The following is a 19,860-nucleotide window of genomic DNA, read 5'->3' as shown; positions in this document are numbered from 1 at the left end:
GTAGAAATTCTAATAAAAGAACAAGATACTCTGGAGAAAAGACAAAGCACATTTGAAAGGAACCAAATGCAACTTTTAAAAATGAAAAACACAATTGCTGAATTTAAAGTTTAAAACTCACTGGCTGCATTAAACAGATTAGACACAGCTAAAGAGAAAGTTGATGAACTAGCAGATAGATCTGAGGAAATCACATAGAACCATGCTTCACAAGGTGTAATCTGTAGACTGGCAGCATCAACAGCATCACCAGGGAGTTGGTTAGAAATACAGAATGGCAGGCCCTACGCCATGCCCACTGAATCAGCACCTGCATTCTAAAAAGACCCCCAGGTGATTTGTGAGCACACTGCAGTTGGAGAAGTGCTCATACAGAATGCGATACACAGAGACAAAGAGACAGGAGACAGAGAATGAGAAGGTTCAATGCACCTCTAATAGGAGCACTGGAAAGAGAATAGAGAACTAGCTCAAAATCTGGATGCCACATTTTAAAGGATTATATAATCTAAAGATGATCAAGTATGTGACCACATCTATCTTGGGGGGTTAATTCTCCTCTTTCTTGTACCTTATGGAAAAAGTCCCTTTTTTGATCCTCATAAAACATGATTTTTTTTTTTTTTTTTGCTTTAAAAAAGGTATTAGTAGGTCACTGAAATAATTGGATTCGCATCTACGTTGATGGAGGTTTACAATGCACCTAAGAACATAGCATAGTGCCAGGCACATAGCAGGTGCACAATAAATACATGCTGAATAGATATATAATTAAACGACTAGAAAATGGCTCCTGCAAAGAGTGCACCTGGCATAATACAGGCCATGAAGAAGTTACTGGATGTTTGAGTTCAATGAAGAGGCTTTAAAAGTAGAGATTGTTCTGTCTGAAAAATATGTTAATGAGTGCCTATACTAATATTTCCTGATAGAGTATAATGAAATCACCATCTCACCCCCCCAACATGCTCACTACATTCAATAATGACAAATAAGAAGTCATACATTAAGATCTGTTCATTAGTAAAAGCCACTTAAAAAAAAAAAAAAAAGGAAAAAACCTTTCCCTATATACTTTTTAAATAAATCAGCCTATGCTTGAGGTCACATCAGGGCACATTCTCCTCAGTGACAGGGGCTATACAAGTACATTCTGGAGGATCCCCCTCCCCCCCCCCCCCCAGTTATAAGATAGATGGCAGAACAAGGTTTTCAGAAACAAAGAGCTATTTTAAGAACTGTAGTTAATCTCCCTCCTATAAATTCTCTCCTTTTTAAAATCCTGACATTCACTAGATGCTTGGTGGAGGGGGGCGGGGTATGGAATGTATTGTCTTCAAAAATATTCACGAAGAAAAAAAAAAAAAAAAAAAAAAACAAGGAAAGGAGAGGCAAATGGATTCATCCTCCCGGCCCTACTTCTTTCTTCTAACACGCTCCATTGAGCTCCATTTTTCCCATTCAAACTTTTAACTTCTCGGCATACGAGACAAACATGAATATTAAAAACGCAAAAGATTTTTCTAATTTTGGTCTAGTGTTGATCATCTGCTTTCCCCACTGGAACACAAGCTCCATGAGGCGAAAGACGACGCTGTGATCACCATTATACACCTAACACCTAGAACAGTACCCATCTGTCCTGATTCAAGGGTTCATATCTATATTGCGAAAGGAATGAATCAACAACAAGAACCTTAGACGTGGGATAATTTCTTAGACCTAATGGGATAGTTCATGTCATACACCACTTCAAGGAACTCAGAGTACCCAATTTAGTCATGAAGAACTGGCACATTAAAAACAAAAACAAAAACCTGAACCAAGATGTAGCTCATAAACCTCCCACGACGTTTAATCATCACTATGGGTTACGGACACTGGTGCTGGGTTGTGTGTGGCAGAGTTAGAAGATGAATAACAGACAACATAGTGTCAGAAAGGACAAAGGCACATGAATAAATACTGTGTGATATCGTGAATCAGGACAGTACCGGGAACGCAGTGGGCACTCAATGATATTAAATCAAAAACATTTTCAAGTTCATTCTATCTACCATGGTGTTCCACACCTTAAAAAATAAATAAAAAGTACTCAATTGATTAATTAGATGCTACGTTCAAATCTAAAAGAAAGACTACCTAAAAATTAGCTGTCTTCCAGTTCGTTAAAATCTGAGGCACCAAAGTGCTCGCACTTATCTACATGATGAAGACAGAACTGCAAAATAAGTGAAGGGGAGGCTGTTTGTGTCGTTTAAAGGTCAAGATGAGGCTGTGAAAAGCGGAGAGTGCGTAAACAGGATGATGGCCATCGTGTGCTGCTGATGGGGATACACGGAGTGTTGTGTGTTCCTGTGTCATGGAGGTGATTGAATCTCGAGAGTTAGTTAAAAGATGTCTTCACGGGCTGGAGTGGGGATGAGTGCTACTTTAGAAAAGCCAGGGAACAGTAGCCCAAGAAAGCTGTGGGTAATGAGGCTGGGAAGTAAATGCAAGCGAAATCCTGGCTGGACCCTGACGCGGGGAAACCCTAGATTGGATTGACAGAAGGGATTATTAGAGAGAGTTTAAGAGTGCTGGGCTGGTGTCAGTGCCTGAGACTGATAAGATCACTTCAACAGTGATGGTAGAAAGAGGTCGATGCTAGGAACTGCTAAAGGACAAGTCTACAATAGTTAACATGACAAATTCTATACTAAGGAAGTGATAACAGGAAGGGAGAGGACGTGGATTAACAGGAGGCATGGCAAAAAATGTGACAACTGATGCAAGAGCAGAGATTTTAGGAATATCAATGACCGACTCTTACGATGGGAACAACTGCAAGAGAAAAAGGTTGCAATAGAAAGAGGAGCGAGATATCCAATATCGGAGATCTCATGGGAATGAACCAACAGAATAAATTAGGGGACAGGCAAGTAGAGCTAGTTACTAAATACACATAAGTAATTGAGCCCATGAGAACAGATTATATCTCCTGAGCCTCAAGCAAGCCCTCGACTTTCTCCCCTCCGCGTAGGAAGTGGTCAGATATAACTTGTCCAAACAGCCCACTGTATATGAAATGCAAAAAGAAGACAAATCGGATCCAGTTTCCAATAGACTTGAGTAAATAAAAAGTTATCCCACATCTCTGCTTCCCAAAAGAGCCATAAAAAGACTTTAAGGTAATGTTGATTTGGCTGGTGATCAATTTTTACAATGGTGTCTCCAAAGTAAATGAATAAGGAAGTTTTAGCATTACTAAAGGATGCTTCCATCCATCAATCTCAAGGATGCCAGGGCTTGGCTGCCAATAACTAAGCAGGTTTCCTCTCTGGGGACAGATACAAGATCTCGAAGGAGTTGTGTGCTGTCTGAATCTCGCCATTCTCAAAAGCCATGTTCCTACAGGCTGCTTAATATCAAGTTTTTAGTAAACTACTTATGTTTTCCCACAGAATTATACTTTTAGGGATGCCTCCTCTCAATTCTGGATCACACTTCCACCAGCCTTCTAACATTGTAGCGTCACTTTGTTTTCCCTCCTCCCTTCTGGTCTAGGTAAACAGCGACCTGGGAAACACTTACATAGGATGGAAACACTCAAAGAGAATCTTTTCAAACTGCAACTAGTCATGACCGTATTTCTCTGCAAAGCTGGATGTGGATACGTCCAGTGTGGGGCGCAGGTGGAGGCCCCGAGAACATACTTGAACAATAGTTCATGGGCTTCCGTTTCCCGGGACCTGCTCGCTCTAGACCCCAACAACTTTCCCTTCCAGCACCTTCCCCCTTGAATTACCTACACTTAAGGACACATCAGATTAGATTCATTCTTTTCTACCCTCAAGACCTCTGTGGTATCCTTTTCTCCAACATGTGCAGGGGTTGGGGGGGGGGTGTTTCTTTCCTCCAACATTTTTTAAATTTATTTTTAAGTTTTTATTATGAAAATTTTCGCATGCACCAAAGTGGTACGGGAGTAAAATGAACTCCTGCGTGCCCTCAACAGCTTGTAACATTCTCGTTTCATCTCATCCCCACCCTTATTTTATTTGCACGTGCGCCGATTATTAAAAGCAAACCCCAAAATAGCAAGTTATCAAAGAAACAACAAAAAATTATTTTCCAGAGGGGAAGAAAGATATGTTTCATATGAAAAGTACCATCCAAGTGCTGACTGGAAAGAATACAAAGACCTAGGTACAGAGCTCTAAACAGTTCCTAAAAAAAAAAAAAAAAACTACAATAAAAACAAGCAAATATGGGCTTCCCTGGTGGCGCAGTGGTTGAGAATCCGCCTGCCAATGCAGGGGACATGGGTTCGAGCCCTGGTCTGGGAAGATCCCACGTGCTGCGCAGCAACTGGGCCCGTGAGCCACAACTACTGAGCTTGCGCGTCTGGAGCCTGTGCTCCGCAACAAGAAAGGCCGCGATAGTGAGAGGCCCACGCATCGCGATGAAGAGTGGCCCCCGCTCGCCGCAACTAGAGAAAGCCCTCGCACAGAAATGAAGACCCAACACAGCCATCCATAAATAAATAAATAAATAAATAAATAAATAAATAAATAAATAAATAAATAAATAAAACAAGCAAATCGGGCTTCCCTGGTGGTGCAGCGGTTAAGAATCCGCCTGCCAATGCAGGGGACACGGGTTCGAGCCCTGGTCAGGGAAGATCCCACATGCCGCGGAGCAACTAAGCCCGTGCACCACAACTACTGCGCCTACGCTCTAGAGCCCGCGAGCCACAACTACTGAGCCTGTGCTCTAGGGCCCGTGTGCTGCAACTACTGAGCCTACCTTCTAGATTCTAGAGCCCATGAGCCACAACTACTGAGCCTACGCTCTAGAGCCGGCGTGCCACAACTACTGAGCCTGCGCTCTAGAGCCTGTGAGCCACAACTACTGAGCCTGCGCTCTAGAGCCCGCGTGCCACAACTACTGAAGCCCGGGTGCCTAGAGCCCGTGCTCCGGAACAAGAGAAGCCACCGCAATGAGAAGCCCGCGCACCACAATGAAGAGTAGCCCCCGCTCACTGCAACCAGAGAAAAGCCTGCGCGCCACAACTACTGAAGCCTGCGCACCCAGAGCCCGTGCTCCGCAACAAGAGAAGCCACCACAATGAGAAGCCCGCGCACTGCAAGGAAGAGTAGCCCCTGCTCGCCACAACTAGAGAAAGCTCATGCACAGCAATGAAGACCCAACGTGGCCAAAAATAAATAAATAAATTTATTAAAAAAAAAACAAAACAAGCAAATACATGTATTTGTACATGCTAGATGGAGAACAAGGTAAAAGAATAAAGATATCCACAGCCAGCTCATACACAATGCTCATAAAAAGCAATGATGAAACAGTCACTCATTCATCAAAAAATTATAATGGAGCAACTATTATTTTTCAGTCATGGTTCCAGGTGCTTGAAATGTATCTATGAAGAAAACAGAAAAAATGTTCCTACCTGTTCTCTACCATCAATCATTTTGAACCTAAGTGCCAATGGCTAAATGAGCATTCAAGTGACAGGGTAAAATAAGTATCTTTTTAACATTCAGAGATTCAAGAGATTTATCAACCACAGACTAAGTTGAAAGAATTATTAGAATATATATTCAGATGAATAAAAATGTAAACCCTCCCCCCAACCCCCGCCAAAAAAGCAAACCCCACACGTCATAATAATTTCACCCACAATTACTGCAGCAGATATCCCTAACTTAGGGTTTCTTAACTGTGGCACCACCGACATCCGGATTAGAGAATGCTTTGTTGTAGAGGACTCCCATGTGAATGGTAGGGTGTTTAGCAGCGTCCCTGACCTCTACCCACTAGATGCCAATGCCACCGCAAGTCATGGCAACCAAAAATGCCTCCAGACACTGTCAAATGTCCCCTAGGGGGACAAAATTGCCTCCAGTTAAGAACCACTGCTCTAACAGATAAGGACTTTTAAAAACCATGACCATAATACCTTCATCACACCCAAAAAATTAATAGTAACTCCTTAACGTTATCTAATACCATGTTTTTGTTCAATTTTCTCCAGTTGTCCCCATAATATCTCTTTACATTTGATTTGTCTGACTCAGGATCCAATCAAGGTTCACACACTGATTTAGTTGGTATGTCTCAATCTATAATCACTGACCTTTTTTTTTTTTTTTTTTTAGTAGTATTTATTGGTTTAAGAAACTGGATCACAATGTCCCTGCAGAATTTCCCACATTCTGGACTTGGTTGATTGTATCCTTGTGACATCATTTAACACGTTTCTCTGTCCCCCATGTTTCCTGGAAACTGGCAGTTAAATCCAGGGCCATCTGTACACTCATATTCGATTTCTCTTGACGAGAATACTCCCCAGGATGTGCTGTCTACTTACTAGTCCATGACGTTAGAGGGCACACATGTCTGCTTATCTTTCTTTGTGTGATGTTAAGAATGATCCATGGGGTCCAGTGAGATCAGCCTGGTCGCTCCCCCATGAGGCCCCCTCCCATCTTTCACTACATATCTCAGCAACCATGCATGATCACCGCCTAGAATCATTATTTTATTAAGGGCTGAAAAATGGTGGTTTTCTAATTTCATCATTCTTTCTACGTCTATTAGCACATTAACAATTTGGTTACCCTGGAATATAGTTCAAATATGAAGGCGGGATACATGCTTGGTTCTTTCCCTATACTTAGCAAAATTCAGAGTACTGAGGTGGGGGGGGGGCCTTAGCAACCGCCAGAAGCGACCAATGAGACTTCTTTTTTCAGTTGCCACTATGAACGAGTGAATTTTCATATATGTCATGGGTTTCAAGCCACTGCAGTCTTTATGATGCTTATGTTGTCCCATCTTCGGCCAGGAGAAGCACCTCTACTAGATACTCTTGTCAGAAAAGTCAGCTCAGACTCTATTTTAGCTTTGGGGGCTACTTTCCAGTTTACAGGGGCGGGAAAAACACCACCCACCACCATCAGCCCCTGAGGAAGAAGCAAAGAGACAAACGTGGGGATATTCTATAAGACAATGACCTGGGTTCTTTGTCAAGTCAATGGCGTGGGGAAAAAAAATTATATATATATACAGAATTTTTTAATTTTAAAAAATGTAAAAATGTAAGCCTATCTCCACAGCTAACTATACTCCAAGTTATGAGTGCCTTTAAATCCACCTGTTGGAGGGTTGGCAAGATGTGGAGGAACTGGATTTCTCCCACACTGTCGGTGGGAATGTAAAATGACACAACCACTTAGAAAAGTTTGGCAGTTTCTTAAAAAGTGAAGCATACACCTACCATATGATCTGGCCACTCTAATCCTAGATACTTACCCAAGAGACATGAATGCACATGTCCACAGACTTGCTCATAGAAGCTGTATTTCAAAGAAACAACTCAAATGTCCATCAGCAGATGAATGGATAAACAAAATGTGGTAAATCCATACAATGAACTGCGATACATGCTATAACATGGATGAATCTCAGAACAATGATGTTGAACGAAAGAAACCAGGCAAAAAAAGAACATATTCTATGACTCAACTTATATAATGTTTAGAAAATACAAACTAAACTACAGGGAGAGGGAATTCCCTGGTGGTCCAGTGGTTAGGACTCTGTGCTTTCACTCGATGCTTTCCCCAAATGAGGAACCAGGTTCGATCCCTGGTTGGGGAACTAAGGTCCTGCAAGCCATGCAATACGGCCAAAAAAATTTAAAAATTAAAAAAAAAAAAGTACAGTGAGAGAAGGCAGATCAGTCATTGCCTGAGGGGAAGTGGGGGGAGGGTGGTAGGGAAGGGTTACAAAGGGGCACGAAGAAACTTTAGGCGGTGACGGATGTTTATTATCCTGAGTGTGGTGATTTTTTCACAGGTATATACATATGTCAAAACTGAAACTGTGCACTTGAAATACATGTGCTTATTGTCTACCTATTATTTCTCAATAAAGCTGCTTCCGACCATTGGGACGGGAGAATATTTTGTCCCCAATCGTTCCTGGTCTAAGGAGCTTCCACTCAGGCTCCTTCACCCCATGAATGAACACATCTAGTCTCACCCCTTGACTCACTCCTCACCTAGGGAAGGAGGAACTCATCTGACTCAGCAGAGCTGGGCATTTATCGGGCTGTTGTACCGGAGACAGGGTTACCGTGCCTCAAAAGCAAGAGGCAGGCTCAACGCTTCCTAGGGTACTGCCTACACCCAGGCCTGGCGGGCACTCGGCCATCAGACGGCTCTTGCCCTCCTCACCCACCAGGCCCACTGGGGCGAGGCCTCCTTGTCCATGAGAGAAGGCCCACCGCGCTCCTCTGGTAGGGCGTAAATTTACTGGAGATCCCCATCAAAGGCTTTTGAGCGCCCCCCTTGCCAAGAGTAAAGTGGCTATTTTGGTCCCTGTGTGGCTATCAGTTCTTTGTGTGTGTCCTTTGTTAGTCAGAATTTTGAAGCTAGGAACAGTGGGTCGTGGTCCCCAAACTGCTGATGCTGTGGTTGAATGTTATCCTTTTCTTTCCATCCCCAGGGACCAACAGAGTCGGGCACTCTTTTCTAAAGTGAAGACACTGAAATTTGTTCCCAAACCCTCAGTGGCCATGAGCCACCTGGACCTCCTACTCTTCGTCGTCCAGCTCTGATCTCTCCTGACTCCTGCCAGCCTCCCTCTTTAGTTCTGTCCGAACTCCGCCCTCGGAAAATGAGCGTAAATGCAATCGCCGCATTTCACAGAATTGACTGGAAAGCTGGCTGCTGAATAGAGTCCCAGATGTTTAATATAATGTTGAATCTTTGGCCAAATCATTTCCATGTTTCCTGGAAAACCTTCCAAGCAAGTGAGAATTGAAGGGTTGAGGACTCCAATTTACGGGCTCTCTAACAAACCTATTCCCCGTTTCCCATCTTCTCCCAGGAAAGGCATGAATTTGCCTCACTTAGAAATGACTTCCTGAACTGGGATTTAGCACTGCAGCACTGGCTTACACCGAGGCGCCATGAGAAGCGGTCCTAGGGAAATCCCCAGGGCACGTATTCAAGGGGTGTGCTCCACCACGTTGCAAGGGCTCTCATTTTGGGGAACCCCATGTTGAAATTCCTCAGGGCTCAGTACCAGAAAATTGAGTCTTTTCTGAGCACACCATTCTGGATTTTTTTCTCATGGGACTGAAGCTCTTACAACTGTTCATATTCTCCTTTTCGCTTTGGCCACTAGGAGGCTGAGGATCCCAAATCCATCCCCGTCTACCAATGTAACAGGAATTTGTTTGTTTTTACCATTAACCCTGACTCTATTTCCTTACCCTGATACTCCCTTCACCCAGATTTCTCCACTTATTTATTTTTCTCATTTTAGTATTGCAATTACCTCTAAAGTAAGCCATCTCAATTTATCTTGGAATAAAGTGGAATATTACATATTTTTAACCTCTCTGGAGGTAGCTTCTAAATTCAAACTAGAGGGGGAGATCCTAGAATCCTAATCCATACGGATTTAGCTTTTTTTTTTTTTTTTTTTTGGCCACAATGTGCGGCTTGCAGGATCTTAGTTCCCTGACCAGGGATTGAACCCAGGGCCCCGGCAATGAAAGTGCCAAGTCCTAACCACTGGACCACCAGGAAATTCCCTGCTTTTAGCTCTTTTTAGCCTATTTTCTCCTATCAATAACTTACTCTATAAAATATAAAAATAAAAAAAATAAAAAAGCAGAACAATCCCCAAAAGACATACAAATATTTCCTTGTACATCTCTTAGCTTGTAAGAGCTACTGACCACGTCCCCATTTTTCCTTTTTTATGTTTTAGCAGGTGGTGCCCACATGCTCCTGGTCCAGTAAATTGAGTTTCTGCCATCACTATACCATCCCCTTGCCCTTCTACACTCCTCTCCCTCATGCTGATTCCTCAAACACCCCCCAGTTCCCCTTCCTCATTTCCTCCAGCCCCTGAAGTGACTGGGTGGGTGTCGCACAGGGAGATACATTTAAAGGCCAACCCAGGCTAACAGAGAAGTACATCTGCTGTCCTCCTCCAACTAGCTTGGAAATCAAAACAGGGCCAGAAACCTGCTCAACTGCTAGAAACCCCAAAACAAGCAGACCTTTAAAAGGCTCAAAACCAACACACACACACACACAGTGTACAGGTCACTGAGATAATGCTATTCTAAAAGCAGAACACCAAAAGAAATAAATGAAATATGCATGTCAAAACCATAAGGGGTTTTCATTTGAGAAGAGAGAACCACTCATCAGAACTCAATGTCAGGATGGCCAGTTCAAAGCATAAACATGGTGGGATTGTACAAAGACTTCTCCTTCATTTATTTCAATGATGCAGGAAAACAGCCTGACAATAAAAACTCCGGAATTCTTAGGAGGCAGTATAACAATGCCGTTGAGTACAGACTATACTGGTGTTTATATTAGCATACAGAATGTCTTGGAAAGTTACACAAGAAATTGACAATAATGGTTCACTTTAGGGAGAGGTACTGGGCATGCAGTGGGACGGAGACAATTTTTCACTATTTAACCTTCTGTGTTGCTCGAATTTTTTTTTTTTTTATCATGGACTGTACTGCTTTTTCAAATGAATTTTTAAAAAGCAAAGTGAACTTGGGAATTCCCTGGCGGTCCAGTGGTTAGGACGTTCTCACTGCCAAGGGCCTGGGTTCATTCCCTGGTCAGGGAACTAAGATCCCACTAGCTGCACGGCATGGCCCAAAAAAAAAAAAAAAAAAAAGCAAAGTGAACTTGGAGTCAGGGAGACCTGAGTTAGACTCTTACCACTGCCAACTACTGGTTCAACTACTGGCCCTTTGCCAGTGGCTTCATCTCTTTAGGCCTCAGTATCCTCATCTGTACTGTGGGCCCAAATATAGTGTCTACCTCATAGAGGTTTTAGGAGGAGTAAATAGGACAATAATATGCATAGTGTGCTTTGCAGGGCCCCTAGGCACATAGTAGGTACTCAGTAAAGGGCACGGCAATATAATACACACCTAAAAAGTGATAATGAAGGAAACGTAACCCATCATTAATTGAAAGTAAATATGGTTATACCGATTACCTTGTAATAACCTATGATAGAATATAATCTGCAAAAATACTGAATCACTATGCTGTACACCTGAAACCAACACAACATTGCAAACCAAAATATACTTCAATTAAAAAGAAAAAAAGTAAATATGGGACAAGAGTAATGGTGGGGGCAGGGGGTAGAAGGCATGCAACTGCCTTTTATACAACCACCTATTTGCTATCAGCAGGAAGAGATTAAGTTAAACCACAATCTCGAAAGATATGAAGGATGTACAGTCCATCTGAAAGAAAAGCTTTAAATTTGTCAAAAGCAGAGCCTAAAATCCAGCATTTCCAAGCAGTTCCATCCACCCGAGTAAGTCCTTAGCCAAAAAGCAGTCTCCCCTTACCCTGAGCCCAGAGAACAAAAGAAGGAGAACCCAGTCAAGATGAGCAAGAAAGTCTAAGGCTGACAGATCTCGTTTTCTCCTTTTGCGGGGCTTCACAAATGCTACACACAGGAATCTTATTCCTAGGGATCTTACTGAAGTGCAGCTTCTGACTCAGCAGGTCTGGGGTGGAGGGGAGCCTGAGTCTCTGCATCTCTAACAAGCTCCCAGGTGATATCAGTGATGCTGATACCATTGATCCATGGACCACACTCAGTGAAGCAGGGTCCCCCTGACCCCAGACTACGGTTCACTGCTGGTTAGCAATGGCAGTCTTGAGTGATTCTGATTACTGTGATATTCTCTCTCCTGGTAACTATCTGACCAATTCTTCTACAACAATGGTTCTCAACTAGGAGCGGCTGTACGCCCCAAGGGACACTGGGCAAATGTCTGGAGACATTTTGGGTTGTCACAGGGGGCAGAGTGCTACTGGCAGCTGTGGGTGCTGCTAAACATCCTGCAATTCACACAACAGTCCCTGAACAAATAATTACCTGGTCCTCAATGTCAACAGTGTCGAGGTTGAGAAACTACATAACCTAGAATAAACAGAAAACATGAATCAAGTCCTCTCAATTCACCTTGAGACTATAAATCACAATTTTAGAAGTGAGGACTTCCCTGTGGCACAGTGGTTAAGTGTCCACCGGCCAATGCAGGGGACACGAGTTCGAGCCCTGGTCCGGGAAGATCCCACATGCCACAGAGCAACAAAGCCCGTGCACCACATCTACTGAGCCTGCGCTCTAGAGCCCGTGCGCCACAACTACTGAGCCTGCGTGCCACAACTACTGAAGCCCACGCGCCTAGAGCCTGTGCTCCACAAGAGAAGCCACCGCAATGAGAAGCACATGCACCACAACAAAGAGTAGCCCCCGCTCGCAGCAACTAGAGAAAGCCCGCACGCAGCAACGAAGACCCAATGCAGCCAAAAATAAATAAATAAAATATAAATAAATAAAACAGCTTTATAAAAAAAAAAATTTTAGAAGTGAGTCATCGATCCAACGTGGTCCTTTCCCAGGCTAGATCTGAGGCATGGGGAGGGTAATAGATTAGCAGAAAGAAGGGGGTGCTGTATATGGGGAAGGGGTCACTGGGTCACAGTCTACATTTTGTTTAAGATCAAGCATATGTGGTTCAGTAAGCCAGTGGGTGACCTACTAAGCATTCAACTTTCTACTTTTTTGGTTTTTTTGCCACACCACACAGCTTGCAGGATCTTAGTTCCCCAACCAGTGATTGAACCTGGGCCCACGGCAATGAAAGTGCAGAGTCCTAACCACTGGACCACCAGGGAATTTCCAAACTTCCTACCATTATGTGGTATGGCAATTTAAACAGGACTACAGCTCTATTTAAGCAAGGGACCTATAACTTAGACTGTAAGTTCCCTGAAAGCAGGGGTATATCCAAATTTATTCATCAATAGAGCTACAGCACCTAACATAGCACATAGCACTTAGCACGTAGCACTCAGATATCATGATGAATCTTGTAGATTCAAAATTGCTACAAATTCCAAATGTGCTTGAACAGACACAGAGACTAAAGAGCAGTTTATTATTTGTCATCACCACAAACATCATTAATAACAATTATTTATGCTAAGGCATGCATGGTATTACTCTAAGGGCACGAGCTCTAGAACCACCCAGACCTCAACCCAAATCTAGACCCTCTCTCTCACTTGCTATATGACCTGGGACAAGTTACCACAGTGTACATATCTGTAGAATGGGTACAATAATCCTTACCTCTGAATTGTTTTGAAGTAACATAGCATAATATACTTAAATACCTGGTGGTTGACACAGAACAGCTGCTACTTAACCAGTGTTTCCTATCAGACTGAAGGACTGAAATAAAACACCCAGTGAGTCTCACGGTGCTGATTTCTACACGCAACAATAAGTGAGAATTTCACCCAAGGCTAGGAAGCCACAGAATCCTTTTCCTTTAAACCAAAGGCCATCATCTCTCAGGTTTATAGAGCAATCACAGGGTTGTGCATCTGCGGTTTCACTACGGCCATTCGGGGGCCAGGTAGTGAATAATGATCAACGACAAAGGAACCTCTTCAGCAGGGGAAAGTCTCAGGGCAGATCAGCACGCAACCACCTCTGAGTCACTACCAGATGGAAATGAAACGTACTCTCTGTAACAAATGCTAAGGACCTGGAAACTCAAGAGTGATTTTGCAAGAACTGTGCCTTTCTGAAAAGAGTGAAAGGAAGATGATTCAAGAGAAGAAGGCCGAGTCATAAGCAACAGACAAAACAAGTTCTCTAGAGCATTAGCCATAGATGCTCTAGGAAACAATCTACAATCAACACTCTCATTAAGCGTTTCTCACTGTCAAGACAACGCTGGTTTGGATGAAAGGTGCAAACGTGCTGGTTCCGTTGACATCACTATGCCTTTGGGGGAAGACATTTAAAAAGATGTGAGTAGAAGGGCACACCTGACAGTAAAACTCTCCCATTGACACGAGCAGGTGCATGATGCCAGGAAAGGTAGGCATAACCCCAAAGGCACGAAAGAGGGGGTCTGATTGGCTTCAACTTTCCAGAAGCCCAGAAAATCAGGCAGGGGGTACAATCAGACTCCTGCCCAATATCTGCAGCATCGCTCGAATTGCACAGCTCAGGGCAGCTAGTATACTTAAGGGGCCCCCTACTAAAAGTTGGAAAGCAGCCTTGAAATAATAGTAATAAGCAGCTAAAAACTCAACTTTACATCTGATCACATGAGGCTGGGAATGAAACATCAGGGTAATAGGTGCACGGTAACCCACGAGAGTGGCAGTAACTCATCAGAGAGCTCTTGACTTGCTGGGAGAATAAACATTCCTGAACTAGATCAGATTCCTGATTCACGTGGTGTTGCCCACAGCAACTCCAAGGGGCAGGACCCAAGAAGGTGCAGATGCTCCACCTGACCTCAGGGGTCAAAGCCAAGGCATGTCCTAGTTTCTCCCAGTAGCCACTCCCAATTCTGTCACTCATGAACTTGCCCAGACCCTTCTTAAATTGCATTTATATATCCTCCCAGGACCACCTCTTGAGATAATGAGTTTTAGAAGATTATTACCTGCTGCGTTAAGCGCTACTTCCTTTCATTGGTTACAACAAGAAAAAGAAGAATTAGGGATGAAATAGCAGAAAGGCTAATGTTGCTTTCATCAAGGGACAATCTTGTGCGTGGAAAGTGGAAATATTCAACAGCCTGTAACCACAAGGCATTTGAGCAGCAACCAGGAACTCGGGAAACCTAATGACTTCAAGTGCTTTGGTTGATGAGAGTCACTCAATGTGTGTCTATGAGAAACAGGACTAGACAAAGGCATAATTTCTGTTAGAGTTACCTAGTAGAAAATAGTTCAAATGGCATGGAGTCCAGCAATGTTTTCAATCACAAACCCTGAGTTGATTGCAAATACACAAGGATCAGAGGTTGGTGAAAAGCAGTAAAATCTGCTAGGAGACACTGAAAATTAATACCATAGCACTCTGTGCAGTCAGGGGTGCCATGGAACCTCCAGGAAAAGGCCCTCCCAATCCTCAGTGGGCATGGAGATCCCACCCACTGGCTGAGCTACACTAAGCATCTCAGCCATGATAAGTCACATCAACTGCAAACATTCTAATTGCAGTAGGGTACCCTGGGTTGATTCCTGGAACAGAAAAGGGACATGTGTGGGGAAACTGGTGAAACTGGAATAAAGTCGAAGTTTAATTAATAGTTATGTACTAATGCTAATCCTATTTTGACAAATATTGGTATTGTTATGTAGGATGCTAACATTAAGGGAAACTGGGAGAAGGGTATGTGGGAACTCTCTGTACTATCTTTGCAACTTTTCTATAAATCTGATATTATTCCAAAGTAAAACGTTTATTTAAATTGTAAGAAATTGGGAGTTCCCTGATGGTCCAGTGGTTAGGGCTCAGCGCTTTCACTGCCGGGGGCCTGGGTTCAACCCCTGGTCAGGGAACTAAGATCCTGCAAGCTGCACAGTGTGGCCAAGAAATAAAAATTAAAATAATCAATTAATTAATTTTAAAAAGAAAATAAATTACAAGAAATTTTCTTTAAGGCAAACATATTTCATGACTCTTCTGAACCACTATATTGGGACTTATATTTTAAAAACCGTCAAGAGGGACTTCCCTGGTGGTGCAGTGGTTAAGAATCCACCTGCCAATGCAGGGGACATGGGTTTGAGCCCTGGTCCGAGAAGATCCCACATGCTGCAGAGCAACTAAGCCCGTGTGCCACAACTACTGAGCCTGCACTCTAGAGCCCATGAGCCACAACTACTGAGCCCACGTGCCACAACTACTGAAGCCCACGCGCCTAGAGCCTGTGCTCCGCAACAAGACACCACAATGAGAAGCCTGCGCACCACAACGAAGAGTAGCCCCCGCTCATCGCAACTAGAGAAAGCCCGTGCGTAGCAACGAAGACCCAACACAGCCAAAAGTAAATAAATAAAATAAATAAATTTATTAAAAAAAAAAAAAACACCAAGAGTTTCTGTTAGAGTTTTAGAATCAGGATTCAAGGCAAAGGACATGAAAAGACATTTTTCTAAAGAAGACATACAAATGACCAACAGGTATATGAAAAGGTGGTCAACATCACTAATCATCAGGGAAATGCAAATCAGAACCACAATGAGATATCACTTCATACCTGTTAGGATGGCTATCATCAAAAAGATAAGAGACAATCACTATTGGCGAGGATGCGGAGAAAAGGGACTCCTTGTGCACTGTTGGTAGGAATATAAATTGGTGCAGCCACTATGGAAACAGTATAGAGGTTGCTCAAAAAACTAAAAATAGAACTATCATGTGATCCAGGAATCCCTCTTCTGGGTATACACCCAAAGAAAATGAAATCAGTACCTCAAAGAGCTATCTGTGCTCTCACGTTCATGACAGCATTATTCACAGTAGCCAAGATATGGAAACAACCTAAGTGTCCATCAGTGGACGAATGGATATTTACATATGTGTGATGGAATATTACTCAGCCTTAAAAAAAAGAACGAAATCCTGCCATTTGCAACAATATGGATGAACCTGGAGGTCATGGTGCAAAGGGCAATATGACAGGCACAGGAAGAAAAAAACTACATGATCTCACTCATATGTGGAATCTAAAAAAGTCGAATACATAGAAGCACAGAGTAGAAAGATGGTTACTAGGGGTGGGGAGGTGGGGGAAATGGGGACATTCTGGTCAAAGGATACAAAGTTGGAGTGATGTAGGATGAACAAGTCCTAGAGATCTAATGTACAGTGTGATGACTACACTTAATAATACTGTAGTGAATACTGAAAATTTGTTAAGAGAGTAGATTTCAGGTGCTCTCATAAAAGAAAGAAAAAAAGAAAGGGAGGGAGGGAAAGAGAGAGAGAGAGAGAGAAGGAAGGAGGGAAAGACAGAGAGAGAGAAGGAGGGAGGGAGGAAACTATGTTAATTAGCTTCACTGTAGTAATCATTCCACCATGTATATGTATGTGTATCAAATCACTACATTGTACACCTTAAAAATATACAATGTTTATTTTAAAAAATAAATTTAAAAATAGAATCAGGATTCAGCTGGGTGAGAATTCCCTCATATGAACTGGGTGTGGGAGGGGGAGAAACGTGTTAAATATAAGGAAAAACTAAGTGGATATTTACCAGGATACAGAAACATTAAGCAGAAGCACAGGAGACATGGTGAGTCAAGTGTGGAGGCAACAAGTGTGAAGATGACCAAGACTGCAGTGACCCATCCCAGAGTCATCTCATCCCAGTGATAACCATGACCTTCCACAAGATGGGCCTCATGATGGACAGCAGGGGCCACGCTCTACGCCAACACATATCCTCCCCGGGCACTATGTATTATAATTTACAGAACAGTACTTACCCTCGTAAGCCCAACAAGCCTAAAACCAATAAACAGCCTGAGAGGAAAAGACTAGAATGAAATCTGAGAATTCTGACATGATACCAAAAACATCATGAAGGTTTACCAAAATACAGAATAAAGTTACCTGTGTAATTAATCACCGTTCACTGACTTACTAGAGTGAAGATACATTATTAGACATCATCGGCAAGGGCAGGCATAAAAAAATGAACTTTCTTATTCAAGAAGATTACGGAGATAAGGTAAGGCAAGAAAAGATTAAGTATCTGAGCAGCATCAAAAAGAAACTGTTTCAAATCTTTCCAAAAGCAAAAAAGGAAGACCACACTGAAAACATATTGCTGCGGGAATTTCAGAATTCCCTGACGGTCCTGTGGGTCCTGTAGGACTCGGTGCTTTCACTGCTGAGGGTGCAGGTTCAATCCCTGGTCAGGATATAACGAATATCCCACAAGCCACTCGGCGCAGCCAGAAAAAAACAAAAAACATATTGCTGGTTAAAAGCTCTGAACGCTGGAGATCTGGGGGTTGGTGCCTAAAGATTTGAAAAATACAGTGATGTCGCTCCCGGAAGAAAAAAAAAATGCCAAGAGCGATTTATGGAAATACAGCTTACTTAAATATTTTGGCAGGGGGTCAGAGAAACCATCAAAATGGCTTTCAACTGGACAATACTGGCTGTTAACCCAACTCATACATTCCGGCTAAAGGTACAAGAGGTTATAATTACAATACGGTTCCAACTAGAAGCCCTGGTTTTGACACCTAGAAATGGATTCCATTTCCCTATCAGGAGGGAAATCACTAAAAATCAAACACTCAACCAGGCCAACTGCTTTCCTACAGACCCTAATCTACGCTAATCACTGGGTCAGGTCATTAGATCACATTCAATCAACAACACATCCAAGAATAAAAAGGTTGAAAAAAAAATCACCAATTTGTAAAACACCAAGCATTTTGGATTTGTTGATAATAAATCAGGTCTTTGTTTTTAATGAATTTAGTTTGCACTAATTGATAACAAAGCGATGTATGAATGAATCCACTGTGCATGTGCATCATAGGTTTTACATGCTTGTGAGCAAAGACAAATATTTTAGAGGGAAACAAACGAACACAGCAAGGCGTTCATGGCTTTAGGGCAGGCTTAGCCATTAGCAGAGCAACCCTGGCACTCTGCCTAATCTGAGTCTTTTTCCTAATCTTGTGAACGAAATAGTTAGGTCCACTCTTCTTCTGGGAAGAAATTCTGTCAAACCAAGTGACAACCTTCAATCTCTATCAATCTGTACCTCTAATGTACTGAGGGGTAATATTCCAAAGGCCACATAAACACAGAGTTTGATAAGTGACCCAGTTCTGTGCCAACAATGTTAAAGAAGAATTATTACTAAAGACAGCTGTATCATTAACCTTTTCTATTCCTATAGATAACTAAAACCCTTACTTATATAATTTATACCAGCTTCTGTGGGCCAGAGTAATTTCAGATCATTCTTAAGCGTTTCTTAATCCCAACACTGGAATTGAAGGAACACGACTCTACTTACAGTTTCGAATGCTATTCCAGTCGATTTTAGAGAAGAAAGGATGACAGCAAAGGCCTTCAAACTTCAGTCTCTCTTTCTGGCCACACAACAAACTTTGGATCAGATCAAGTAATTCACTGCTAACTTTGGGATCATCTGGAAACTTCAAAAACCGCTATTTCAAAAAAAAATTATTATTATTATTCCCTTAGCAAATTCAGCTTCTCGTGTCTCCAAGTTAAAAAAGTAATTCTCGTATATGCAAGTTTCTTTCTTTTTTTTTTTTTTTAAGAAGGAAGTTTTATGCCCTCTTAACTTGGGACCAAAGGCGTGTTCCCAAAATAAACAGCCTGTTCATTATCAATAGGCCTAGCTCCCTTGCAAGGGTCCAATACCCTTCATAACTTGATCCCTGTACCCTCTCCCATCTCATCTAGCTACACTCCCCACCTCGCTGTTTGCCATCCAACAATAATGAGCTATTTAAAGCTGTCTGAACAAATCACTCTGTCCTCTCTGCCCAGAAGGCCCTCCCCAACCTCAGCCCCTCTTCCCTGCCTACCTCCCGGCCTCCCTCTCCCACCCTATCACTCACTCCCTCCTGCGTGCTCCCCGTGTTCTGCTTTTGCACATACACGGTGTATTTTGATTTCCGTGTGATGATGGAGAAAGAAGGCCGAGAGGGCCTTTCTCCTTCTTGCCCATCACTGCAAACCTAACACCTAACAGTGCCTAGTGCAATTCACTCGTTACTGAATGAATGGATGGAAATGAAGGAAACAAATGAGCCCCAAGCATCATCTCAGGGGAAACTTTAACTCAGGAGTAGACTCAGGAATAACAAATAATGTATGTATGTATTAAGCACACAACAAGTGTATTATACACAGAAAAATGTGCATTAAGCATCCCAGGAAGAAACTGGATGATATACA

At 42.6% G+C, this 19,860-nt stretch overlaps 1 protein-coding gene across 6 annotated transcripts in view; it reads right to left on the bottom strand.

Moving 5' to 3' along the window:
- CIT (citron rho-interacting serine/threonine kinase) overlaps positions 1–19,860 on the bottom strand; it is a 168,223-nt gene that overhangs the window by 105,452 nt on the left and 42,911 nt on the right. For all 6 annotated transcript variants that reach the window (XM_068562804.1, XM_068562806.1, XM_068562805.1 and 3 more), the window contains one exon: positions 18,947–19,100. In XM_068562804.1, the coding sequence (XP_068418905.1) occupies positions 18,947–19,100 (154 nt within the window). The remainder of the gene's footprint in view (positions 1–18,946; positions 19,101–19,860) is intronic.

This window comes from Eschrichtius robustus, chromosome 14 (assembly GCF_028021215.1).
Source record: "Eschrichtius robustus isolate mEscRob2 chromosome 14, mEscRob2.pri, whole genome shotgun sequence".
NCBI lineage: Eukaryota > Metazoa > Chordata > Mammalia > Artiodactyla > Eschrichtiidae > Eschrichtius > Eschrichtius robustus.
This window is presented reverse-complemented; position numbering and strand designations above follow the sequence as displayed.